The sequence below is a fragment of the Bos taurus genome, chromosome 4 (genome assembly GCF_002263795.3).
Source record: "Bos taurus isolate L1 Dominette 01449 registration number 42190680 breed Hereford chromosome 4, ARS-UCD2.0, whole genome shotgun sequence".
Lineage (NCBI taxonomy): Eukaryota > Metazoa > Chordata > Mammalia > Artiodactyla > Bovidae > Bos > Bos taurus.
The window spans coordinates 66,605,353-66,633,064 of NC_037331.1; the positions used below are offsets into that span (position 1 = coordinate 66,605,353).

Below are 27,712 nucleotides of genomic sequence, written 5' to 3' on the forward strand. Positions count from 1 at the left end.
AAACAGAAAACAAGTGAGAAGAACAAAGCTGTGATGGGACAGCCAGCTTATCGATGACAAAGTTTGCTCTGGGCTGCAGACTTATTTCTACTCTAAGACACTTATTACACTGATACCCAAGGGTATAAAATATCTCTAGTCTCATTCTCCACTTACCGTGGAGATAATAACTCATGCTTATCTCAAGAATCTCTTCCATTTCTGTGTAATTATCATAAAATGCTCCACAGATAAAATAGAGTTTTTAAAGATTACTTGCCCTTACATTATTAAGCCAGCTTTTTGTGTTTGTTTCTGGTCTGGTGACTCTGCTCAGCTAAGGAAAAGTAATATTCTCTATCTCTTTTCCTCATAAAAGGTGCCTTGTGATCACTGGATATTAACTGCCCCACTTTGCCATCTTATTCCTTTCTGGGTGCTGGGTCTTAGTTGTGGCATGTGGAATCTTTTAGTCATGGCATTCGAACTCTTAGCTGTGGCCTGTGGGATCTTATTCCCTGACCCAGGATTGAACCTAGGCATTGGGAGGAGGGAGTCTTAGCCACTGGACCACCAAAAAGTCCCTCCAGTTAGCCTTTTATTTGAAATTATTTCTGCCCATTTTTATTATTTATTTATTTTAAACCACCCAAAATTTCTTTGGTGTATCTCAGGAGAATTATTTCTGACAAAGCTTCAGCCTTCAAACTTACTGTTCATTAAGTTTTTAGTTCCCTTCTAAGGACTCAGCAATATCAGCATTCTGGGTTTGCATTACATTTCAAAGCAGAAAAAATTATTTCTAAGTGTTAGATAAACCAGAATGTCCTAAGTTTATACAAAACAGAGTCTCTGCTTTTGAAATGCAAGTCACAATGGGATGAACAACAGAAGCACGGACATAAAAAGACATTCAGTGACCTGTAATATGAGTTACAGCTTGGCCACTGACTGCAAGGGCAGTCAGTGGGGCCAAAAGTACCTTGTGTATATGTTAATAATTATTGTGGTTATGAAAATATTTAGCAAACACACTGCTAGAGTATTGTCCCTTTTTCCCACATAATTTGAAAGCATGGCATGAGAATTTCTTTTTTTCCAAATTTGTGAAATTTCATTTGTAAAGGGCTTTAAGAGAACAAGTCTGTAACCTAATTAACTCCAAACTTAACATTTTCCCTTTATTTAATATAAAATATCTTGAAGTTTATACATTTTCAAAATCTGTATATATGTTATGGGAATGTAATTAATCATCTGCAGAGCACATGAATTCTAGCAAAGACACTTTGTCAAATTATCTCATCTTACTCATGATCTTTGTATCTCACCAATTTTGCTTGGTTTCTGATTTCTCTGAGTTGGGATTAAATCAGTGAATTCCTTCCACTGCATAATTAGGACTGCTTTAAAACTATGTAATTACAAACCTCAACTGCCGATTGTACATTGCACTCATTGTCATAACTGCCATTAGCATGGTTTTAAATTCTTTCAGATCTGTGGGGAAAGATGTTCTGTTAATAAGTTCCACTGCTATGTCTGATATTGATTATCTGTGGCAATTATAGACTTGGGTGGGATCCAAAACTAGACACAGAACCTGGGAAAATGCCAATGTTTTGTGAATTAAAGGAATTTTTAAGAAAAAAAAGTTCTTTAAAACATTAAAACTGTGGATGAAAGAGTTAATATAAGATTTTAAAAGTATGCAATGGCCAGCTTAATTTTATAAATGGGTACAGATCTAACCTATTGGTCTTCTTAGGAGGGGAAAAGCATTTTGGGTAGTTATCTGCTCTAATTTTGATTACTTACAGAAATTAAAATATTTTATGAAGGTGTTTTGAAGCCTGATTTGACAGCTTCTGCTCTGTGCACTCCCAATGCTGGTCAGCCCCCAATCTCCTCCCTTACAATGAACTTCTATGAGTCCAAGATCCTGACTCCCTCATATTCATTAAAGTCTAGAGGCTGTAGATGTGTGTCCGACTCTTTGCAATGCCATGGGGTATAGCCCGCCAGGCTCGTCCATCCATAGGATTTTCCAGGCAAGAATACTGGAGTGTGTAGCCATTTTTTTCCCCCAGGGGACTCTTCCTGACCGAGGGATCGAACCCAGGTCTCCTGCATTGTGGGCACTTTTTACCATCTGAGCCACTAGGTAAGCCCACTTAAAATTGTTGTAACATCCTCCTCATTCAGAAAGCTCACCCTGATGAGACTTTGGTCACGTACCAAATATAAAACCAAAAACACTTCATGATTAAAAAAAAAGAAAACCACCTCACAAACTCTCTTTTAAGAAGGTAAGGCGTTCATAATCCCCATGAAAACAGTTTCTTTTGGAGTAAGTTTTTTAGTTATGTGCTCATGTATCAAATGGTACACTCTTTGACTTTACTGATATCCAAGCCTGATTCACTAATTTAAATCCATTTAAGCCATTTTCATCAAGTTTCTTTGTTAAATCTCTTTAGACAATCAACATGCTTTGTTATTTTATAAGTTACGAATTTGAGAGAACAAAAAACTATATATAGTAAATTCAGAAGATCCAATCAAGCTCTTGTCTCTCATTATCCACATTATGTATATAGTTATATATACACTTTGATCATTATAATTTCCCTGCTATGCATTTCTCGGGGGTGTGTGCCTGCTCAGTTGTGTCCGACTCTTTACAACCCCATGGACTATAGCCCCCCACGCTTCTATGTCCATGGGATTTTCCAGCAAGAAAACTGGAGTGGGTTGCCATTCTCTCCTTCAGGAGATCTTCCCAACCCAGGGATCAAATCCTGTCTGCAGTGCCTCGTGCACTGGTAGGCAGATTCTTTACCACTGAGTCACCTGGGAAGCCCCCATGCATTTCTAGATGATATAAATGAGCTGAATTGTGGTGGGAAAATGTCCCAGGGGATCTTAACTACAATAAGGCTCTTATAATTTGCTGGAAGCAAGTGGTATTCATTTACTCTTTTACTTAAAGTTTGTAACAAAAGCAAACAGGTAGATTTTTGTTAAAAATCTTCAAGTTGGTAGATCTTTAAGGCTTTGCAACTAGATAAATGCATACTTTAGAATGAAGAAATTAGCTTTTAAAGCAAAGTGAGTGGGGAAAAAAGCTGGCTCTGCAAAAACTTAGAGTTCAGTCCACCTGTTTGAATAAGTATTTTTAGATAATTGTGAGTCAGGTTAGTAACATACTTAAAAGAGCTGTTATTAGCATGGTGACTTATTCTACCTTATGAAGATACACTGAAGTAAAAAAGAAAATTTAGGAATAATGAGTTGACACCTCTCCCTCTTTTCCTCCAATCTGGTTGATAAATAGGAATCTTCAGCTAACTGATTCCAAGTTGGGTGTTGGTAGTTTCTAGACATGTTCTCTTCTCTTTAGTTTTTTGAGAGGAGCTGTCAGGTTATGTGGCAAATGATTAACTCTGTCACTTTGGGCTTTGCATGCCTGCTTTTAAGTATGATGGGTTTCAGTCTTGCAATGGAAAAAAATACAAAAGTCACCTTAAGTCTTACAGTGCAACAGTTTTAATAGTCCTCGCTAAAATAGGCAGTACAGTTTAGCAAGTCAACATTAAAAGCAATCTTGCCTTGTTTAAAACGTTTCTACTTAAGAATGATTCCTGCTCTCTGCCATCCCTTCACTTAAGGTATAAGCCTGAAGAAATACTCCCAAAGTGCATTTCTTTTATTTCTCATTAAAGATAGCACTGGGATTTGCTTCCCAATAGCAAGTCCAGAATTAGAGCATGCCAACCTTGTTGGAAGGCTGCATAGTTTCAGTTGAGTTAAGGTCTCTTAGAGAAGTACCCTTCTCATTTCCATGGGGGATGCAAAAGCCACGGAAGTTTTTCGGAAAAAAAAAAAAAATTATACCAGGTTCCTCTGTGGTATCTTCTCTTACCACGAATAAATATTTAAAGCATCCTTGAGTCGTGAACTACCGGAACACTCAATTGTCACTTCAGTTTCCAGAACAATAAAATCTGGAGGCCTGGTGCGAATATTCTGAATTTGGTGGGATGAGACTCCACGTACAGGGAGGGTCAGAATTCTCGGGGTTAGAACTGGGGGCTGAGGAGGTGTAATGGGAAGAGAGTCCTGGAGCTCTCGGGCTATTGCTTGTCGTCGTGGGGGTCACCAGGGAAGATCGCTTCCTCCGAGGACCTGACTCCCTCGGGGAGCAGAGTGGCGCGCACTTTTCTCTTCTCCTTAAAACGGCCTGAGCGCGAGATCTTCAAATTTCGGCGGCTGTTGCCCGATTTTTCCCCGCCCAACTTGTCTAGCTTGTGGGGCTCGCCGGCGCCCCCGAGGAGACTGGGGTGCTGATTCTCCCGGGAACTGCTCGTCCAGTCCTGGACGGGCGGCGCGGGTTCCCCGGGGGCAGGCTGGGCTGGCGGCTGCGCACCCCCGGTGGCCTCCTTGTTTTTCTTCCTGCTGTTCGTTAGCGAATTCCACCAGGAGCCCGAGCTGCCGGTGCCGCTGCCGTCGGCCATGGCAGGCCGGCCGAGGGGGGCTGGGCGCGGGGCGCGGGGAAGGGCCTCGGCGGCAGCAGCTGCTCTCGGGTCCACCCGACCCTGCCCCAGCCTCTCGCGAGCGGGCTGCGGGCTGGGGGCAGAGGCCAGCGGCTTGTGCTGGGGAAGAAAACAAAACTTGGTTACTGAGTTTGTCGAAGTCACGTGTGCCCCAATCCCACTTCCTCTCCAGTGCTCCAGCAGGCACAGGATCGGCTGGGGTCCGATGGTCCGCAGCCACGGGCTTTCAGAGCGCCTCGCCGCGCCCCCCAGAGCGCAGGCGGACGAACCGCCTCCCGGGCGCCGCCTTCTGGTCTGGAGACAGTCTTGGCGCTCCCCGGCTTCCAGGATAGGGCAGTGGTCCGCGCTCGAGGGCCACCCAGGGGTGGGTGCCAGGGCTTCTGGATTAACAAGGCCGCAGAGGGAAAAGGGCCCGTCCTGTCAGTCTACCCCATTGTAAACGACGCCCAAAGTTGACCCACCCGGTCCAAAATGACACGTGGGAGGAGGGCGCCCGGACGCAAGCGCGTCCCCGCTGTACGTGGGCACGAACAGTAGACCGCAGACAGTTCCGAAATTTCCCTCAAAGGTTTTTGCTCCCTAGACTTTCGTCCCGGGATCCTTTTTCGATGTCATTTTTCGGGGGCGGGGGCTGGGGATTTACAGACCAGCAAGAGTGAGAGACAAGCGTGTGGTGTTTTGTTTCTTTTAAATTCTGCTTTTGACAAAACGTCTGCCTTGTGACTTTCAGAGAAGCATGTCTAGACTTCCCTTGAAAACCGCCGCCCTACTCTTCCTTTTATTCTCCAAAGACCAATCTTGCGTCTCTTTGATGCCACCCCCGGTCGGCAGTTGAGATGAGCCCAAGTACCTCTTTCCTTAGTTCTGTATTAAAATATGCACCGAGTCTGTGTGTACTAGGCAACTCAACTCGGGATTTTTAGTTCAAATTAAAGGCTTCTGTTTTTTTCCTTGCGCAATTCCCTCCTCCAAAGGAGAGGGCGCACAACGGAACTCCAATCTGCCCTCCTCCCAGCTTTTACAACAGCACTCAGCGAAACGAAAAGGCAAAAAGTGTTACTAGCACTTAAGGTGCGAATATCAGAAGAGAGACTTCTCTGACCACTTTCTGTGTTGGGTCTACACCGAACTAACTCCACGAATGAGTAGGATTCGCTGGCGCCGCGGCTCATTTCCAGGTTTCCACTGGGCTCCTTCCCATCCCACGCGCGCGACGCTCCTGGGATTCGCCGGCGCTGGAGAGCGAAACTTCGGCGGTGTTTGTGGTTAGAAACTCTCCTCCCCAAACCGCTGGGAGAGAGAGAACCCGAACGCCTACGCCAGAGGCCGCCGAGGCCTCGGCTGAGCGGGGAGACCTTGGCACCGGCTCCTCCCCAAGACTCCCCGAGGGCACACTCGGGCAGCGACTTGAAAACAATAGAAGAAAAAAATAGCCAAAAGTTCTTTCCCTGCTGAAGGCACCCACACCCTCTGGCACAGTTTGCAATGGGTTTGCAAACATCCATTCTCCCTCCACTTTATAGATCGGAAAAGCACCCCCAAGTTGCTCACTGATGGTGGTGATGGTGATAGTAGTGGCTGTTCTGATGCTGCTTTCTGTCTTCTATCCTACGCTGTCTTCTCCACAATCAACTTTGTATGCACAGAAAGGCTATGCACGTATTGCTCAAGGAAGAGATTGCAAATTACGCAGAGCGCCTGCTTCTAACAACTTCTCCTCGGGAGCTGGGGAAGCTCCCCAGGGTGACACCCCGTAATAAGCTCTGTCTTGGAGGACGGAGAATCACCCTATCGCTCACCTGCTCACCTGGACCCCGTGGCTCCGCACCTCTCTTTCCGGGCAAAGTCGGGAGCGCGTGCGCTTGGGTTAATCTGGAAGTCGGGGCGCGGCTTTCCTCTGTGCGGTCTTGGAGAGGTCGGGCTTCTTTCTGAAAGGTGTGCCAGCCGAAATCGCTGCAGTCCAGCTAAGCCGATTGCTGCGGCTGGTCTCCCCTGGCGCCTCCGATTTCCTGGCGCAGCGGCGACAGTAGCCCGGAGCTCCAAGTGTGGTTGGATCCGGCTGGAGGGCCCCGCGGTGAGTGGGTGCCAGGCTCACTGCCCCAGGTGAATGGTCAGGCAAGCTCTCCCGCCTAGTAGTCTTTCATTCTCGGACTCGTCCCTTTTCCCTGGTAGCACCGCCCGGGAGCAGCCGGAAGATGGAACCTTAACTGCTCACTATGATGCACTGAACCGACCTACCGCGTCGATCCAGCGGGGGAGAAGACATCTGCCCACCTGCTGGTTATTCGCCAAGTGATTCTGGAAACCAGAACTCCGGGGCAGCGGGAAGGAAAAAAAAAAAAAGAACTCAGGAGGCGGCCACTGCAGCCACAGGTGCAGGTAGAAAGTTCGCGTTCCCGCCCTCCAGGGACGAGATTGGACCAGGTCGCATACGTGGCGCCAGCCTTGGGATGTCTGATTGGAGAAAGGCTCCGTGTGCGCCGCTCCGGAGCCGGACTCCTGGAAGAAGAAACGGAGGCCGGCCGATCAAGGCTGCAGGTGGGCGCCTGTGGACAAAAGTCGTCGCAGTTCTCCCTCTGCCCCTTCCCCAATTTCTTTTTTCCTTTACTCTCCGGTTCCCCGGCTGTGGCCACTCAGCTCCTGGAATCTCAAGTTCTGTAATTCTCAGGAGCCGTTCCATAACCAAGCAAAATATTGCAGAGCTGCAGGCGCCCTGGGTTGAAAGGCTGTAACATTAACAAGTTCGTTATGTGCTAGCCAGGCGCTGTTCCAAGCGCTTTCTGTGGATTAACTCATTTACTCCTCCTCCCAGCAACCCTAGGAGGTAAGAACTATGATTATCCTCAGTTGACAGGCGAGGAGAACTTAGCTGTGAAAGGTAAACGGTTGCCCAAGGTTACACGGCTGGTACCAGGTAGAGCTGTATTTGTACCCCGGAGATCTGACTCCGGCTCCCGGGGGTTTTATCGGCACCTTATACCAGAGCTTGGCCCTCAGTGTCGGGCTCTTAGCACGACTTAGTGAGCATGGGAATTACCTTTTCTCGGGTCTGGAAGTCCGTGGACCGCCACTGCACTCGGGGAGTAAAAATCCAGCCCAGAGCTGGAATTGAAGTAAGTGAACCTGCCCGTTGCCGGTCGAGTTTCAGGAGGCTTTTGTTCCTAGGAACAAATGGGTGGTTTTTGTTACCTGGACAGAAAGGCTTTGACATAGGGAATTTTCACTAATAAAGGCAGAGGTGCAACCGGCTTCATCTTCCAGGATGCATTTCTTTTTCAAAGAACTGTTTTGCTGCTCCCTAAGCTCAGGGTGTAACTTCTCTGAAGGACTGGAGCAACCGACATCCCAGCATGTTGGTTCTGAGGACTTGCCGAAGGGGTGAAAGTAGTGGAAGACACGATACCTAGGTATTCCAGAACTTAAAATTTGGAATTAATAGAAATTCTTATAGATGGTTTCAATTTATGAAATATGGTAAAAATACAAATACTTTATATTTTTAACTTCTTAGTTTAGCGTTCTTGGATTTTTAAAATGATAACCACAGCAGCATGTATTTGAAAGTGATGCATTTTCATATATTTATTGGAATTAATTTTAGAGAGAAAACTTACAATCACATCACCAGAATGGAACAAAGATAAGCCCAACTGTGAGAGGAGGACAGGACAAGTTGTCATAGTCCCATTCTGTTACAGAGAAGACACTGCACCAAGGAGGAAGGCCCAGTCTGAGGAACACTAGCTGCTGGAAAGTGGTAGAGCTGGGTTGCTACGTTGTTTGTTGATCAAAAGGGTGAAGGGGAAAAAAAAAACAAAAACAAAACATTTAGGAAAAGAAAATGAGTCCTGCCAAATGGCTCCTCATCTAGCACGACTGAACAGAGGGCCAGCATTTTCTTAATAGATCAACATCCAGCTGCTGAAATTTAAAAATTTCAGTCTCTTCTCACATCACTCCCATTTGTGTTTAACAAGTTTTGGAATATTTCTATGTTTCATTGGTTTGATAACACCTTGCACATAACCCTTGAGTGCAGTAAAAACGTTAAAATGGAGACCTGAGAACTAAGAAGAAATGAGGTAGAAGGGACTAGGGAGATGGAGAATGGGTGATCACTCCAGGCAGAGGGAAGAGCACACACAAAAACCGTGAGCTGTGAAGGAGCTTAGGATTTTTAAGGAGTGAAGAGGCCAGTGTGACCTGAGTGCAAAGTGAGCGAAACACTGCAAGAGACAAAGCTAGAAAGGTGGGTGTGAGCAGACCATTCAGGACCTTGTCACTTGTAGGATTTTTGAACGTAATTCATCAAAGGGAAAGTAACATGGTAAGATCTGCATTTAAAATATCACTGAAGCTGTACAGAGTAGATGGAAGAGGGGACAAGATGGGGCTATGGGAAAACCAGGTAGGAACTGTTGGAGTACTTCAGGTGGGATATTTTGATGGCTGGTGGGAGAGTGCTGGAAGTGTGGATGGTGAGGAGACTGTGTGCATGCTCAATCACTCTATTTAGTCATGTCCCACTCTTTATAACCCCATGGACTGTAGCCCACCAGGCTCCTCTGTCCATTGAATTCTCCAGGTAAGAATACTGGAGTGGGTTGCCATTTCCTCCTCCAGGGGATCATCCCAACCCAGGGAACGAACTCCTATCTCCTGTGTCTCCTGCACTGGCAGGCAGATTCTTTTACCACTGAGAAAAATGAAATTTATGCCAAAGAGATTTAGGAGGTAAAATCAACAGGACATTCTTTCATTCAGTTCATACAAAAAAGGAGCCTGAGTTTAATTAGAGGCTTAAAGAAGAGATACTTTTATAGACTTCCTTGTAACTAGGAGCACACGCATGATCCAGTCTGACTTCAGGGGCTATAAGGAAGACTTCTGGAAATGCTCCTTCCTGAATAATGGACAGAGCCTTCTGACAGAAAAACATCTTTTGGAGTATCCTTGATTCTTATGTTGCAGCACAGTGTGAGAGAGTGCAGCTGCCGTCATGCAACAGTGAGGCAACAGACATGGGAATAAAGCCCAGCACACTAAGGGATGACATGGGAGTGGGACAAATAGAACAGGTATTTTCTGTGATACGGGTGAGCCCCTGACGAGCGCTGGAATGATCCATCTCCTGACTACTAATTCAGTGCGATAATATGGATTCCTATGATTTAACCACAGCTTTACAACCACAGTTTTCTGTTACTTGCAGCCCAAAACATTCCTCCTTGATATAATCTAGTAGATTATAGAAAAAAAAGATATTTTTCAAAAGGCAAACAGGTAGTGTTGTCACATTTTTTCCCGATCAATCTGAACAGTTCTTCCTGGAAGAATGATTTAGTGAAATGTTTAAGTAATGGGGAGGTTTTTAGAGGCGGGGGATGCATCTGCAAAAGAAGGCACTTTCATTGAAAAGGCTTGGACTTAAGGAAATGAGAAGATAAAGGTATGTGTACAAATCTGGGTAAATCCAAAAGATGAGGTGAATCAGACTATCTGAGATATCATGGTAGTTTGACTTTAAAGACAGAGTTTTAAATCAAAACCATTAAAACTTATTTTCCTCCATTTTTGAATCTAGAATTGTTTAAATTTATAAAAATTTTCGTAACCAAAATCCCATGCAAAAAAAAAAAAAAAACAAGAAAAGAGAGTTAATGTTAAACAAATATGGTTTTATTATGTAAGTATTGATCTAGGAATCCTGCTGTTTGTTTCGATAAGGAGAACATGGGGGGCGGGTCCTAAACCTCTACATTGGTAAGTCATGAATACAGTGTAGATACATTTAAAAGTTGATTTATCTACCCAGTGAGTAGTCGTGACTTTCAATTGAAATATGCTTAGATTGGGCAGTACTTATATTTCTTCATAATATTTTTTTCTTGTCATTTTTAATTTTTCAGAAATATGTTGATGGTTTGAGAAAAGACAGTTTCTTTTTTTTAAAAAAAATTATATTTTTTATTTCTCAGGTGACCTTTAAGTGCAATAAATGATTACACTAAAAGACAACAGAAAATGAATTTCTAGAGAGCAAGGTTTGCTTACTAGAAATTAAAGGAGAAACTTTAGAATTTAAACCTGGCATTTGCAATTTTAGTAAATCTGGCATTGCATCAGAGGCTGAGCAATTGCTCTCTTTAAAGCATTTATGGTGGCAACTAGGGCAAGGAAAACATGTGATGAGAAAATATAAGACACACAGCTAATCAAAATGAAGAAAATACAGATCATTTATATTCTCTTCACCCAGGAATGACCATGGTTGATGTTTGGGTGTTAGTCCTTTTACTCTTTTTTGCCCCCTATTTTCACGTTTTCTCCATTTACCTTCTCTCTTCCCTTCCCTTCCTTACCCTGCCTTCCCTCTTCCATCATCCCTTTCTTTTATGGACTCTTCCATTCTTTGAAAATTGGATTGGCTGCTCCCATGGCCTTTTCCTTTATAGTTATCCATGTACTGGTAATTTAATATTTCTTTTCTTGTTTTTGTGTATTCACATCAGTCTTGTTGGATTTAGTGTGTAAACTTTTAAAGAGAGGACATTGTACCCATGCCTGATGGTGGAATCCACTGCTCATAGCATCTCATCCTGTGCCGTCAGGTTAACATGAATGCATATCTAGAAGCATAAAAATTATAGTCCCAAAATATTACTAATCATGTCAGTTTCACACTTGACCTAAGTAAGGCTAGTTTGTACAATTCACCCTCTCTCTGAAATGCAGCCATCACCAGCTGACTCTTCCCAACTCTCCAAGCCTCCTCTTTTCTGAATCTGGTTCCTTAGTATTCTTGGATATTATTGTATGCTCCTCATTTTCCTTAAAAAATTATTTGTAGGAAAATTTAAGACCTAATCAAAAGTCACTTTTTCTAGAAATTCTTTTCAAGATCTTAGGGGCCACTGTATACTAAAGTTCATGGCTTAGTATAAGTCATGTTTTGGGATAACCAGAAAAAGAGACTGTTAGCCTATAGTCACATCTGGGACAAGCCTCCCTACCCTCCCCAGATCTTTTCTGCTCCAAATTAGCTTAACTTTCCATAAAGATCTGTTGGTGGGGGGATGAGCATAGTTTACTTCTGGATTGCCCAAACCCTTTGCGGGCCAATGCTTATCAAGGGAAGGATGTTCTATTAATTGCTCTTTTTTGGATGAGCCCTACACTCACTTAAAATTCTGTTCCTTTTCCTTCAGGAGGAAACCAAAACCATTGGTTTGGTGCCCAATTGTTTCCAACAGGAGAATTAAGCCAAATAACCTGGCATGCCACTCACAGGACTGGGTGTGTTTTCATTTTATCGTAAATTGTTTGCTTGGTGTTTGTCCCCATGACTCGACTGTAATTTTCATATTTATTTATTGTCTGACTCCCTCACTAGAAAATGAGTTCCAGTGTATTTACTGATCATTTACAGAACACTTTCTAGGTGCTAGGTATATTTCTAATTGCTTTATAAATACTAAGTTATTTAATCTTCCTAAAAGCCCTTATGAAACAGGCACTATTATTATTATAGATGAGGTAACTGAGAGACTAAGAACTTAAGTTGCTTGCCCAAGGTCACGCAGCTAGTAAGTACTAGAGTCAGCATCTGACCCCAGGAAAACTGGCTTCAGTGTCCACAGACTGACTTAGCACTGTGCTATGCCTCTCCATGAGCACTTGGCATGCGTGTGTGCTAAATTGCTTCATTTGTGTCCTTGTGACCCCATGGACTGTAGCCCATTGGGCTCCCTTGTCCAAGGGATTCTCCAGGCAAGGATTACTGGAGTGGATTGCTGTGTCCTCCTCCAGGGGATCTTTCCAACCCAGGGATCGGACTCATGTCTCTTACATCTCCCATATTAGCAGGTGGGTTCTTTGCTACTAGCGCCACCTGGGGAGTACTAGAACAGGTTACTATGAGTCTTTAGGACTTGCCATCTGCCTGACAATAATAATTTTTAATATTGTTAAATGTGTGACCATCCAATGCATAAATAGGAATGCTTTCTTGGTTATAATATGACTGACTTGTAAAAAGAAGTGTTTTAAAAGTGGCAGTGAAATAAAGTTTTAATTGGTTATTATTTAAGAATAGCCTGATTTGAGGACTTCCCACCAGGGACAGTAGTAAAGAATCCATCTTGCAATGCAGGGACATGGGTTCTCTCCCTGGTTAGGGAACTAAGATCCTACATGCCGTGAAGCAAGTGAGCCAGTATGCCACAGCTAGAGTCTGTGCCGCAGTGAAATGTCCTGCCTGATGCACCAAAGCCTGTGTCTGCCGCAACTAAGACCCGATGAAACCAAATTAATTAATTTTAAAAAGTTATATAAAAAAGGGAAAAGCCTGATTTTCTTTAATTCTGAGGAGTGAAAACAGTAGGTATGCCAAATTACCTGATACATTTTTGTGTTTCCCGTAAAATTGGAAGAGTACTATCATGTTGCAGTACACATTGAAGGAGATGAGGTTAGGGGGTGAGGTGAGGATTGGGCAGAACAGTATAATACTGGAGGATGGCAGCTGATATTTTATTAAATATTGTACTTGGGGAATAAATGAATGATTTAGAGGACATGACATTTCAGAACACGGTTCCACAGCACATCCTGACTCTCTCAGGAAACAAAGATAATGCCACTTTAGTGTTTATCAGAAAATCACGGATGTAAATAAAAGTCGTGTGAATGTTCTCTGGCTGGTCACCTGGATCCAGGTCAGGGCCAGGGTAAACTAGATCCTGTAAAATGTGATTTGCTAACTCCGGTTGTTCGTTTACCTTTTCAAAGAGTCGATTTGGTTATGCTACATTTTATTTTATTTAGATTTTATTTTCTCTTTTGTGCTTTGTTGAGGTGTCAGCTCATTAGGTCACACGTGTACAGGCATGAGGTGGATATCTGATGGGAGGGTAACATGATGCAGGGAGGGAATCTTTTGGTTTCCTCACCTGCTTCAAAGCCAGTGTCAAACTTGAAAGTGAAAGTAGTAGTTGCTCAGTCGTGTCTGATTCTTTGTGATCCCCTAGACTGCAGCCCACCAGGTTCTTCTGTCCATAGGATTCTCCAGGCAAGAATACTGGAGTCGGTAGCCATTCCTGTCTCCAGGGGAGCTTCCTGACCCAGGGATCAAACCCAGGTCTCCTACACTGTAAGCAAATTGTTTACTGTCTGAGTCAGAAGTCCATAAGAAATCGCTGCTTTTCTATCACAGGCTATTAGAAAAGGTGCATCAAAGTTTTGGGACTCAGCTTTCTGCTCAGTGCCAACACAGCTAAATCTCACACTGTTCACTCTTCAGAACATTCAGGTTCACCTATTTGATGTAATTTAAGTTACATAGTGGGGGAAACCGCTTCAGATTTTAAATGCTTACTCTGGGCTTTCACTTTGCTATGTGTTTATCCAAAAGTGGTTACTGTTCTTCCCACTTTTTTTTTTTTTTTTAATGGCAGAGCAACCCTGAGAGAGAGATTATAAGTTCTACAGTTTTATCTTAGAAAGTTGAAGCAGTTTGCTCAAGGTCACAAGAGCATAAGAGGTACAATTATTTTGACTCAGTTTCAATTACTCTTTCCTTAATACAGTGTTCTTCTTATATTTCTATTTGAATCTCATATTGCCATTTAGTTAATCATTCCATCAATAAGTGTTTGTTGGTATCAAGGCTATTATATCAAAAGAGGTAGTCATACTGAAAACATTCAAATTAGGTCATCATCTTCTAAGTTTCCCACTTAGAACAATGCTAAATCATATGTGGTTGCTTGCATATTAAAGCCCTATGGAGTCACAGAGCACTCAAAGCTCAAACTAACACTGGGAATTGTAATTATATACATTTCTTGTGTAAAGACTTGATGGTTGGTTTGAATTACGAGCTGTGTGGCTTTGGGGGGATTACTTAATATCTTTAGGCTCTGGTTTCCTTAAATGTAAAGTGGGGATAATAGTACTTACTTCTCTGGATGGTTGCCAAGATTGAAGAAGACAATGTATTAAAATTTTTTTTAATTGATTCTTAATTGGAGGATGATTGCTTTACAAAGTTGTATTGCTTTCTGCCGTACAGCAACACGAGTCAGCCATAAGTATGTACATATCTCTTCCCTCGTGAGCTTCCCTGCCCCATCCCACTGCTCTAGGTCGTCACAGAATGTCACAGGGCTCCCTGGGTTGTATTGCAGCTTCCCACTAGTGATCTTTTTTACACATGGTAGTTATATATGTCAATGGTACTCTCTCAATTCATCCCATCTTCTCCTTTGCCTGAGACAATACATTTATTAAGTCCCCAGCACATGTAATAGGCACTCAGGAAATGTTAGTTTCTCCTTGACTAACTTCTTTAATTGGCTGTATAGGAAAGCACTGTGAACAGACTCTAGAAGTCAATCACTTCCAAGTGCTTTTGGAAAATAATGAGTAGAGAGTCTTAAAATTCACTGTCATTATTGTTGGTTGGGGCCCGTTGTTTCCACCCCACTCCCCCGAAGAATATCATGTTAAAACTTCCTGGAGAGTATTTAATAGGCAACAATTTGCTCTGAAACTTTTTTTTCAGAAAGATACCTAATGATTAAATCAAACCAAGCAGAAGTTTTCTGTATGTGATTCAAGAATGCTGTTCATCCTTTCAGCACTGCAAGTGCGTTACCTGTTGTGAAAGGAGGAAGTGTGCTCCGTTAAGCTTGAAAGCAATGTTACCAGAAAAGGATTAGCAAATCACAAGGCAGAATCCTTAGCAGTAAGGCCCCTACTGAACTGTGACTGAGGCACAAGCCAAGGAATATGTTTAATGTGTGCTGCCCCATTAGCTCCTGGAATCTTAGTATACAACCCACACCACTGAATCAGACCCAGAGGAGGGAAACAACAGGAGCATCATGGCTCTGCTATGCAGACATAGCACTATCGTTTCCAGAAATTAGTTTTTATTTTATTAAAGTAATATTGGAGAAGACTCTTGAGAGTCCCTTGGACTGCAAGGAAATCCAACCAGTCCATCCTAAAGAAGATCAGTCCTGGGTGTTCTTTGGAAGGACTGATGTTGAGGCTGAAACTCCAATACTTTGGCCACCTGATGTGAAGAGCTGACTCATTGGAAAAGACCCTGGTGCTGGGAAAGATTGAGGGCAGGAGGAGAAGGGGACGACGGAGGATGAGATGGTTGGATGGCATCACTGACTCGATGGACATGGGTTTGGGTGGACTCCGGGAGTTGGTCATGGACAGGGAGGCCTGGTGTGCTGTGGTACATGGGGTCGCAAAGAGTCAGACACGACTGAGTGACTGAACTGAACTGAACTGAATATATTGCACACCAAGTTCAAAAGTCTAATGTTATTAAAGTGATTATAGTAACTAACAGGGGTTTCTTTTTCTTTTCTTTTTGATGTGGACCATTTTTCAAAGTCTTTATTGAATTCGTTACAATATTGCTTCTGTTTTATGTTTTTTTTTTGGCTGTGAGGCATGTGGGATCTTAGTTCCTTGACCAGGGATCAGACCTGCACCCCATGCCTTAGAAAACAAAGTCTTAACCGCTGGACCACCGGGGAAGTCCCCACATGGACTTCTTACCTTATTTCTTCTCTTAGTTCTCTTCCCCAACCACTTTCAACAATTTTGGCTTTTTATTCGTGGCACATGCACATCTCTGTATTTCCAAATAAGATGTGTATTATTCTCTCTTTTGCTTAATCCATATTTGACCTCTATTAATTTCCTATTATGATATTTGAGGATTTTGTTCTCTTAGAGCATCATGCCTTCTGCTTCTCTTCTCACAGATCCCAGTAGGGTCATATTACAGCTTTTGTTTAATTGACTATTCCATTTTGATATTATTGTGCCTTTGTAGATATTGTTCAGGCTAAGCATTATAATACACAGATCATTACATTTGCTTTCCAACTTTTTGTCTTTTTCTAAAGTTAATAATGACCTCTCCTTGTCCACTCTCCGTCCACCTCAGTCCTTTCAATCTGCTTGTTTTGGGTCCTATTTCTAATATTTTCTGCACCTTCCAATGGTTTCTTGGTACACTTTTCTACAAGTGCTGTCATATCAATACATATATATGTTCCATTTTGTTTTTCCTAAAAACATCCCTCCTGGACACCTCCTCCTGCTTCTGTAGGGACTGACCTGTCTCTGGGCTGTTGGGGGTGAGGTGGTGTCACAGCAGCCCAGAGAGAGGGGGTTTGAGAAGAATGGAGTGGTCAACTGTGCCTGCAAATGAGAAACCAAGCAAGCAGAGACCCGAAGTCTCAGTGCGGCTGGTGGGGCTCCAGGGAGAGCACCTGTGGGGAGCACAAGCGCTGAGGCTGGGCCTCTAGGCGTGACGCTGTGTCAGAGCACCTCCACACCTGTTCCCATGCCATCTGGCCTCAGGGATAACCCATGAGGTTGCTGGGTCAGAGAGACAAACAGACACTAATTTTTAAGTTTCAAAGGGGAGAAAACTGAGGCTCAGAAATGTTGGAAGCCTTGATCTGCGACTGAGCCGGGTCTTGTGGCTCTAAATCCAGTGGTCCATGAAAAGATGCTCAACATCACTCATTATCAGAGAAATGCAAATCAAAACCACAATGAGGTACCATCTCACGCCAGTCAGAATGGCTGCGATCCAAGAGTCTACAAACAATAAATGCTGGAGAGGGTGTGGACAAAAGGGAACCCTCTTACACTGTTGGTGGGAATGCAAACTAGTACAGCCACTATGGGGAACAGTGTGGAGATTCCTTAAAAAACTGGAAATAGAACTGCCTCATGATCCAGCAATCCCACTGCTGGGCATACATACCGAGGAAACCAGAATTGAAAGAGACACGTGTACCCCAATGTTCATCGCAGCACGGTTTACAATAGCCAGGATGTGGAAGAAACCTAGATGTCCATCGGCAGACGAATGGATAAGAAAGCTGTGGTACAGATACACAATGGAATGTTACTCAGCCATTAAAAAGAATGCATTTGAATCAGTTCTAATGAGGTGGATGAAACTGGAGCCTATTATACAGAGTGAAGTAAGTCAGAAAGAAAAACACCAATACAGTATATTAACGCGTATATATGGAATTTAGAAAGATGGTAATGATGACCCTATTTGTGAGACAGCAAAAGAGAAATAGATGTAAAGAACAGACTTTTGGACTCTGTGGGAGAAGGCAAAGGTGGGATGATTTGAGAGAATAGCATTGAAACATGTATATTATCATATGTGAAATAGATCGCCAGTCCAGGTTTGATGCACGAGACAGGGTGCTCAGGGCTGGTGCCCTGGGATGACCCTGAGGGATGGGATGGGGCGGGAGGTGAGAGGGGGGTTCAGGATGGGGAACACATGTACACCCATGGCTGATTCATGCCAATGTATGGCAAAAACCACTACAAAACTGTAAAGTAACTAGCCTCCAATTAAAATAAATTAATGAAAAAAAATAAATGCAGTGCTATTGTAGGGCTCCCATGAAACCTTTCCACCATATCACAGCACAGGCAGGTGTGGCTTGGTTTTAAAAACTCATTGGGCAGTAAATTGCTAAAATTTCTGTAACTCTCTAATTTTCTAGGCAACAGTGAGTGATGATGTCTCACAGCTGTGAAGGATACTAATGGTGTAAGCCTTCTCATAAAAGTCTCCTCCAGCTGTTGAGTTTTTAGACAAACATTTGTCCTACTCTGTGCCCCCAATACTATACTGAGGGCTGTATGCAGATTATCTTAAGCCTCACAGTTACTCCATGGAATCAGTAACAATACAAGTTCATGATAATGACAAGGAAACTGAGGTTTAAGAAGTAGAGTAACTTCCCCTCAATTACACTATCAGAAAGTGTTAAGGGCCAGGATTGAAACAAGGGGGTTGTAACCTGTAATTGACTTGTGTAACAGGCAACTGGGGGCTTCCCAGGTGGCTCAGTGGTAAAGAATTCACCTGCCAATTCAGGAGGTGTGAAAGACACAGGTTCGATCCCTGGGTTGGGGAGGTCCCCTCGAGGAGGGCATGGCAATCTACTCCAGTATTCTTGCCTGGAGAATCTTCATGGATAGAGGAGCCTGGTGGGCTATAGTCTACGGGGTCACAAAGGGTTGGAGAGGACTGAGGATTGAACACACAAAAATACAAAAGGCAATTGAACTAGAGACTTAGATCTTCAGACTCTCCAAACTGAATTATTTTGAGACTTAATCTTTCCTTCTGGATAGAAGGAGAAAGAATACAGTGAAGATTAGCTGAGAAATGGATAACTAGTTCCCAGAAAGCTTCAATAACTTAAGGGTTCAGACATTGGATAGAACTCTAAATGATGGACAAGAGTCAGTGTGCATTTTCAGATTCTTCTGCTTCTGCAATCATCCCCTCCTCCACGAAACTGAAATATTACTGGGCATTTGAGTATTTGTAGAAGGATTATGGTATTAATTTAGAAAATGTTCGAGTGCCTACTGTATGCTCGGCCTAGACCAGATTCCTGCTTTCATGGAGCTTACAGGCCAGACAGTGTCATTTTAGGGATTAAGTTGGTTCTGTGGTTATGGAGGAGAGAAACCTAAGGGGACCTTAGACTATGGCTGTGCAGGGTCTTATTCAGCCTCTGAAAGTCTGAACAACCTTCCCAATGCGACAAAGCTATTTTCCCTTCTTTGTTACTAATTCCCAAGTTTCTTCAGGTATCCAAACACCTTGGAGAGAATGGACTGATTCTCAGTTCAGGTGAAACCCTGATTGCGCTAAACCAGTTCTGCTATAATGCGGACACTAGAATCACCTGGAGGGCTTGTTGAACACGTAGTGAGGCGTCCTCACATGAGCGACCGTGGTCATGAGAGCACGCTGGCTTCCTCCCGGAGTTGCAGGTCACTTCTACATCTCCCACCGACCTAGGGAGCAGGAGGAAGAGGAGGAAACGAGGGCGCCACTGCCAGGCGGCCCCACTACCCCTGCTCCCCCCCGGGTGCTGCCGGCCCTCGGCGTCCCCATTGGCCTGGCGCCCTGGCTCTCGGTGCTGTTTCTGATGCATGTTTTCAGCAGCATTTTTGGCTGTGATGATCCTGCTGCCCTTCAGACTCAGGTTAAATGGAATATGCGGGTGAGCACCACAAAGTTCATGCTACTGTATGCCTGGTATTACTGACCCAACGTAGCTTTGTGTTTCTTTCGTGACTTTTTGATCCACTGAGTATTTGGAATATGATAGGGAGCCATTATTTTTAGTCGCTTTATTTGCATTGAGCAGGTTATTTTGCTCTGGGTGGACTATTTAATGCTTTTTGGCTGATGGAGTTTGGAAAGTTTGCGTTTGGGACTGGTGAGGAGTCCTTAGCACTTGCTCAGAATACATATGCTGTGAATTGGTTTAAAGGCAGAGAATTAAACTCAGTGTTTGGGCTCCAACTTAGCATGGCTAGAAATGGAAGTACAGTAACCATAAGCCTCATGGGATGGCCGTATTCTAAGGTTGAAGCTTTGTTGGGTTCTGTTGGTCACACAACACTTGAAGTCACACTTATGACTGGGGGTATAACATGTATTTTTTCATTAGTTTGTGCCTTGGACTTTGCTTACCTGTATCAGAGAGCAGAAAGAATTCTTCATGAAGAACAAGGGAAAACAGGTGAGGTTATTCAGTGGCCTGATTTTCCTCACCTCTGTGGTGATGCATGTTTATCCACTGTGTTTGCTACTGTGTTGCCGTGTTCCCTTTCGTTGAACTTGAGAAAGTTTTTTTTACAGAGAAATTTGAATTTTCCTCCCCAAGTAGTGAGTGCTATTAATAATATTGTATATGTATTAGTAATATCAGCTCCCACGTCACCAGTATTTAAGCTCCTGGTGGGTAAAAAAGGCGAAAAAAGTCCTGGGTTCTGTGTGCAATGGTGGCCACTCTTTTCTTTTCCATTCTTGTTTTTTTAACTGAAATATAGTTGATTTGTAATGTGTTAATGTGTGCTGCACAGCAAAGCAATTCAGTTACATACACATATATGTATATACATGTATATACTTGTGTGTACATATGTATTCTTTTTTAATGTTCTTTTCATTATGGTTTATCATGGATAGTGAAGATAGTTCTCTGTGTTATATAGGACCTTGTTGTTTATTGATTTGATATATAGAAGTTTACATCCATTATACCCAGCCTCCTGGTCCATTGCTCTCCCAACCCCCTCCACCTTGGCAACCGCCAGCCTGTTCTCTATGTCTGTGCTTCGGTTTTGGTTTCATAGATAGGTTCATTTAGGTCATATTTTCGATTCCACATACAAGTGATATCACATATGGTTTTTGTCTTTCTCTTTCTAACTTCATGTAGTATGATAACTCTAGGTTCATTCATGTTGCTACAAATGGTGCTATTTCCTTCTTTTTATGGCTGAGTAGTATTCCATTGTGTACATGTAGCACATCTTCTTTATCCCCTTCTCTGTCAATGGACATTTAAGCTGCTTCCATGTTTTGGCTGTTGCGAACAGTGCTGCAGTGAACACTGGGATGCTTATATCTTCTTGAATTATGGTGTTCTCTCAGTACATGCCCAGAAGTGGGATTACTGGATCATATGGTAGTTCTATATTTAGTTTTTTAAGGAACCTCCATATTGTTTTCCATAATGCTTGTACAAATTTACATTGCTACCAACAATGTAGGAGGGTTCCTTTTTCTCCATACCCTCTCCAGCATTTGTTATTTGTAGACTTTGGATGTCCATTCTGACTGGCGAGAAGGTACCTTATTATAATTTTGATTTGCATTTTTCTAATAATTAGCGATGTTGACCATCATTACATGTGTCTATTGCCCACCTATATTTCTTTTTTGGGGAAATGTCTTATTTAGGGCTTCTGCCCTTTTGATTGGGTTGTTTTTGTTGTTGTTGTTGAGTTGTTTGAGCTGTTTGTATATTTTGGAAATTAAGCCCTTGCTGGTTGCATCATTTGCAAATAGTTTCCCCCATTCTGTAGGTTGTGTTTTCATTTTGTTTATGGTTTCCTGTGCTGTGTAGAAGCTTGTAAGTTTGATTAGGTTCCATTTGTTTCTGTTTTTATTTCTATTGCCTTAGGAGACTGACCTAGCCTTCCTAAGGTCAGTCAGTTTATATCATTGGTACAATTTATGTCAGAGAATGTTTTGCCTATGTTCTCTTCTAGGAATTTTATGGTGTCATGTTTTATGTTTAAGTCTTTAAGCTATTTTGAGTTTATTTTTGTATATGATGAGAGGATGTGTTCTAACTTAATTGGTTTACATGTGACTGTCCAACTTTCCCAACACCACTTGCTGAAGAGATTTTTTTTTCCCATTGTGTCTTCTTGCCCTCTCTGTTGAAGAGTAATTGACTGTAGGTGTGTGGGTTTGTTTCTGGTCTCTCTGTTCTGTTCCATTGATCCATATGTCTGTTTTTAATGCCAATACCACACTGTTTTGATTACAGTAGCTTTGTACTATTGCTGGAAGTCTGGGAGGTTATGCCTTCTGCTTTGTTCTTTTCCTTAAGGATTGTTTTGGCAATCCTGGGTCTTTTATGGTTCCATATGAATGTTCTAGTTATGTGAAAAATGTCATGGGTAATTTGATAGGGATCACATTGCCTGTAGATTGCTTTGGTTAATATGGCCATTTTAACAGTATTAATTCTTGCAATCCCAAAGCATGGGATAGCTTTCCATTTCTTTGAATCATCTTCAGTTTCCTTTGTTAATGTTTTATAGTTCTCAATCTATAAGTCTTTCACCTCCTTGGTGAGGTTTATTTCCTAAATGTTTTATTTGGGGAGTGCAATTTTAAAAGGTATTTTCTTTATACTCCCTGATAGTTCATTGTTGGTGTAAGAAATACAATTGTTTTCTGTATGTTAATCTTGTGAATATGCCTATTTTAAAGTATAATTCTGAGGACTGTTTTAGCCTGTGTCTTTTGTATTGCTGAATTCTGCTTTGGAATAGGCTCATCAGTGGTGAGGTTTGGAAAATTGTACCTGGTACATGCAGGTAATTGTGAGTAAGGACAATTATGGATGTCTTTGGATTTTGTACTGAGATAATTTTCACAAAGTGTCATATCCTAGGGATATGTCCTTTTCTCTATCTTAAAGCAAAAATCTTTTGAGGGGGTAGAAGGGATGTTTTATATAGAATAAACAATGGCATTTTAACAGGCATTCTCTTTTGCAATAGTGAACATTTGAAAGATATTTTTATTAAGTCTCATTTTCACAAATAGCAGATTATGCTCTGCTGTTTTTAGTTATAAGAGGTTCCTGAACATGAACCCTTTTGAGCTTCCTTATCTCTCTGTTACTGAGGACCCTAATTCCTTAGGGACAGAATTTTATGGTATAAACTGCATAGTTTTTCTTATAGTCCAATTAATTACAAAAAGTCCTGTAAATTATGATAATTGCATATCTCCAAGGATAAATAAAAACACTGCAAAAGGAATACTTGATGTCTTTAACTTCTGAGTTTTCAAAAATATTAAAACACTGACTTTAACTCTTATTTATGTGGGAAATTATCTCTGTAAGAAAATCTAAGCTGGAATAAAGAAAATTTGCTTAATCAGTTATTGAAAGATTATGGGGGTAGTTTTTTCTCCAGAGTAGGACCTTAAATAACATTTATGTTTTTTGCATTTAAGAAGATGTGGATATGAAATTTCTCTGACGAACTTAAACACTTTTTTAGTTGTACCACCTTTTTACCCTGCACTACCACCATCCTCACTGAAAAGCTCCCATTAAGTTATGGGATCCTTAGTTGCCATATCCAAAGGGGATTCATCACCTTATCATCTTGTAGCAGCATCTGACCCCCATGGCCTCTCCAAACCTGACGTTCTTTCTTTCTCTGCTTTCTTCTTACATTCCTGACTGCCTTTTCTTCTGCCCATGCCTGGCCTTCCTTGCAAAGTTGTCTAACTTTGCCTGCTCCTTAGATTTCATTCTTATCCAGGGACCTATTATATGTGCTATGTCACTTCAATTGTGTCCAACTCTTATGACCCCATGGAATGTAGCCTGCCCAGCTCCTCTGTCCTTGGGATTCTCCAGGCAAGAATACTGGTGTGGTTTTGTTGCCATTTCCTCCTTCAGAGGATCTTCCCAACCCAGGGATCACCCTCATATCTCTTATGTCTCCTGCATTGGCAATGGGTTCTTTACTGCTAGTGCCACCTGGGGACCTATTACTGGTCTTTTTTAATTTCAGCTGGTGATACAGTCTGATCAGGTCTTAATCTACCAGCTCATCCCTCTCTCTTGAGCTCCAAAACCATAGGTTCAACCATTTTCTAGACATTTTTACATGGGTGAACCATTGGTACTACAATGCATTCTGCAAACTGAACCCATGATTTCCCCCTGCTAATAATCCTGCTTTCCTTCCCATATTCTCTTTTCTTCCTAAATATTAACTTAATTATAAAGACCAGAAACAGGGATGGCACTTGTGACTATTTCCTTTTTAATCCTGGCATCAAATCAGTAAGTCCTGACCTCATCCTAAATCTCTTTCTTATCCTGACTCTTCTCCACATCCCTTCCGCTGGGAGCCAAGTTTGGTTTGTCATTGCCTATAACATCTTCCTGATGTTACAGCTTCTGAGTCTCTAATCTTACATCCTCTGTACTGTCCTCGACATGTCACTGGACTGTACTTGACTCACAAGGTTCCTTATTCCCTGGCACAGACCTGCTTGTTTCATCTCATTCCCCCTCCTCTCCCCTCACATTTCATGTTCTGGTTAAACCCAGTTCTAAGTTCTCTGAACTTTCTGTGCTCTCATGTATTACTGTTTATGGCTGGCACCCATGTACTCTGCCTGGGGAAGCCAGGGAAAATCTCAGCAGAGAGTAAACATTGAGTTGAGACTTGCAGGATGGCCAGGAGTGTGCCCGACCGGCGTGTGGTTGGTATTCACCGTTCTTGATCCCACAGAGTTTGTACTTCAGTGTGGGACAGATGGATACACAATTGAAGTACTTTGTGATAACCGCTGGTTTAGAAGTGTGTACAAACAGCAGTAGAAGGCAGGGAAGGAGGTCCTAGAGTATGATAATATCATTTCAACTCAGGAAAAAAATGACCCCAGCTTATCTGCATTTATGAAGCATCTATTGAAGTAAGGGCTTCCCAGGTGGCACTAGTGGTAAAGAATCCATCTGCCAATACAGGGGATGTGGGTTTCATCCCTAAGTCAGGAAGATCCCCTGGAGGAGGGCACAGCAACCCACTCCAGTGTTCTTGCCTACAGAATCCCATGGATAGAGGAGCCTGGTGGGCTACAGTCTATAGGGTCTAAAAGAATCAGGCATAACTGAAGCGACTTAGCACACACATACATAATGAGGTAAACCTCTCCAAGCACGAGGTCTAACATGGTGCTTGTGGAGGCAAAATACATCGAAGTGGAACAACAAAATGCACTAGGACCTTGCGAAATGAACCTGAAGACAAAGCGTCTTTCTGAACCATACTCGTGAGACCTTCTTATTTTATTACATCAAAATGAACTTCATTTGCACTCTCCTCCTCCTCATCCCCTCGGGTGAATGCTGGCACTCTAGAGCAGGGATCCCCAACCTCTGAGATCTAATACTTGATGTTCTGAGATGGAGCTGATATAAAAACAGAAACAGAGTACACAATAAATGTAATCTGCTTGACTCATTCTGAAACCATCCCACCCTCCCCCACCCATGTTGGTGGAAAAATTGTCTCCCACGAAACCAGTACCTGGTGCCAAAAAGGTTGGGGACTGCTGCTCTAGAGAACTTTGATGCGGGCCTCTGCTGCATTTCTCTGTTCTGTGTCCCTGGGCACTCTTATTCAATCCCACAGTTCCAATTATTATCTCTGGTGTCTTGCCCAAGTCCCCATCTCCAGCTTGGGTCTGTGCATGCAATTGCTCATGAAATATCTGCCTGGAAATTTCATAGGTATCTCTCGGGAGCTCACCATCTTCCTTACTTTTTGCACCCCTCCTCAAGAAACCCCCGGCTCTCCTTGTGTTCATTTCAAGAAATACTATCCAGTTGTCAAATTAAGCAATGCGGGAGTCATCCTTGATCCTTTCATTTTTTATGTATATAATTTTTATTTATTTCTGGGTGGGCGAGGTCGTCGTTGCTCCGCGGGCTTTTCTGTGGTAGGACAGGGGCCACTCTCTAGTTGTGGTGGGTGGGCTTCTCACTGCCCGGCTCCTCGTGTTGCAGAGCACAGGCTCTAGGGCACGTGGGCTCAGTAGCTGCGCTCCTGGGCTCTAGAGCACAGGCTTAGTTGCTGTGCAGCACGTGGGATCTTCCCAGATCAGGGATCAGACCCGTCTCCTGCACTGGCAGACTGATTCTTTACCTCTGAGCCACCAAGGGAGCCCCATTCTTGGTTCTTTAATCCAATCTATAACCAAACTTTTACAACTCTGACTCCTAAATTAACTCAGTTCTATTTATCTCTGCTTTGCTACCACTTCATCCAGGCTATATCACCTTAGTCCTCTAAATGACAACATCTGAGTGACTCCCTGTGTCTAGCCTCTCTACATTCATCTGCCCACATATTCTCTGATGGATCCAAAGTCAAGTAAGTGATCTTTTAAAAATGTAAGCCCAATTGTGTCATTTGTTTCTTAAAACCCATTAACACTAAATGCAATGTGGTGACCTAGATTACATCCTGGAACAGAAAAAGGACATTAGTGGAAAACTCATAAAACCTGAATAAAGCCTGGAGTTCAGTTAATAGTAATGTACTAATGTTGGTTTCTTAGTTTACTGTGGTTATGTAAGATGTTAACATTAGAGGAGTGGGTGAAGAGGGCACAGGGACCCTCTGCAGTAGCCTTGCAACTCTTCTGTAAATATAAGACTACTCCAAAACTAAAAAACAAAAACAAAAACAAAAAACAGTAGCACCAGACTTGTTTATGTTAGAGTCTAAAATCCTTTACAGGACCAGTTTTCTCTGCCCAGCCAAACTAAACCTATTATTTAATTCTTCCAAGTGACATAAAGGCTTCCTGGGTAGTTCAGCTGGTAAAGAATCCGCTTGCAACGCAAGAGACCCTGGTTTGATTCCTGGGTCGGAAGTTCCCCTGGAAAGGGATAGGCTACCCACTCCAGTGTTCTTGGGCTTCCCAGGTGGCTCAGTGGTAAAGAATCTGCCTGTAATGCGGGAGACCTGCGTTTGATCCCCAGGGAGGGGAAATCCCCTGGAGGAGAGCATAGCAACCTACTCCAGTATTCTTGCCTGGAGAATCCTCATGGACAGAGGAGCCTGGTGGGCTACAGTTCACGTGGTCACAAAGAGTCAGACACGACAGCGACTAAGCACAGCAAGTGACGTAAACCTTTTCATTGCCAGTATTCAGTGTCTGGCCTGTTAATAAGTGCTTGATAAGTATTTGTTGAAAATTAATGAATATCACGTTTTTTAAATCAAAAGATTGACTATGGATTTGGGGATTGGTAGATCTTGGGAACTTGTAAGCTACCTGAGTTGGGTTTTCAGTTGCAGGCAGGACGGCCCAGGTAGCACTCCTGTGTACAATGTTACTTTCCTCAACTCCTCAAATCTCTTTTCTCTCGTTCCTTCCAGGCTGCTGTTCTCGAAATCCTGCACCAGTTCCCTTCCAAGCTTGGAGACCAGGTGCCCATTTTTGTTAATGGGAGAAAGGAAAAGGTCTTCCTCTACCCACCCTGTCCCTGCCCCACCTCTTACAACCCACCTGTGGACAGTTTAACAGTGGGTTCTGGAAACAACACTGCCTCCTTTCAGGTCTAAGTACTAGAGTTATTCCAAGGGCAGGAATTTCAAGCCAGGTAAGAGGAGCCACGTCAGGCTGCCAGATGGTGGGGATGATAGGCATGAGTGAGCAGGCTTCAGACCAAAGCAAGGTAGAAGGGATCAAGTGTTGTAATCACATTCGAGCAAAGGAGTCAAGTGACCCTCATTACACATTAGAGCCCTGTTATAATAATACCCCTTATGATTACTTGGACTTGGATTTAACCTGGGACAAATCCTTTTCTCTCATGTGTCTTCTTTTCCACCTCATGTTATATCCTTTCCTCGCCTAAGTCATCATTCTTAAAACCCAATCAGAATATTTTCCCCAGTTTTTTAGAGGAGCAAACTCATTCCCAAGGTCATATGCAGCCAATAACAGA

The 27,712-nt window shown here is 42.8% G+C and overlaps 1 protein-coding gene and 1 pseudogene across 3 annotated transcripts; one reads left to right on the forward strand and one right to left on the reverse strand.

Annotated features, from left to right (window-relative positions):
- Positions 1–3,505: 3,505 nt before the first annotated feature.
- PRR15 (proline rich 15) lies at positions 3,506–10,156 on the reverse strand. 3 transcript variants are annotated; one of them, XM_005205503.5, is made up of 2 exons: positions 6,343–10,156; positions 3,506–4,634 (listed from the first exon to the last, which is right to left on the reverse strand). In XM_005205503.5, the coding sequence occupies exon 2, from the start codon at positions 4,494–4,496 to the stop codon at positions 4,116–4,118; it is 381 nt and encodes a 126-aa protein (XP_005205560.1). In that variant the 5' UTR covers positions 4,497–4,634; positions 6,343–10,156; the 3' UTR covers positions 3,506–4,115. The 3 variants fall into 3 exon arrangements, with proteins under 3 accessions (XP_005205560.1, XP_005205559.1, NP_001192450.1); XM_005205502.5 differs by having other exon boundaries at positions 6,335–10,156; NM_001205521.1 differs by lacking the exon at positions 6,343–10,156 and adding an exon at positions 4,997–5,086.
- Positions 7,564–26,014, forward strand: LOC132345107 (major facilitator superfamily domain-containing protein 1-like; annotated as a pseudogene).
- Positions 26,015–27,712: the final 1,698 nt, after the last annotated feature.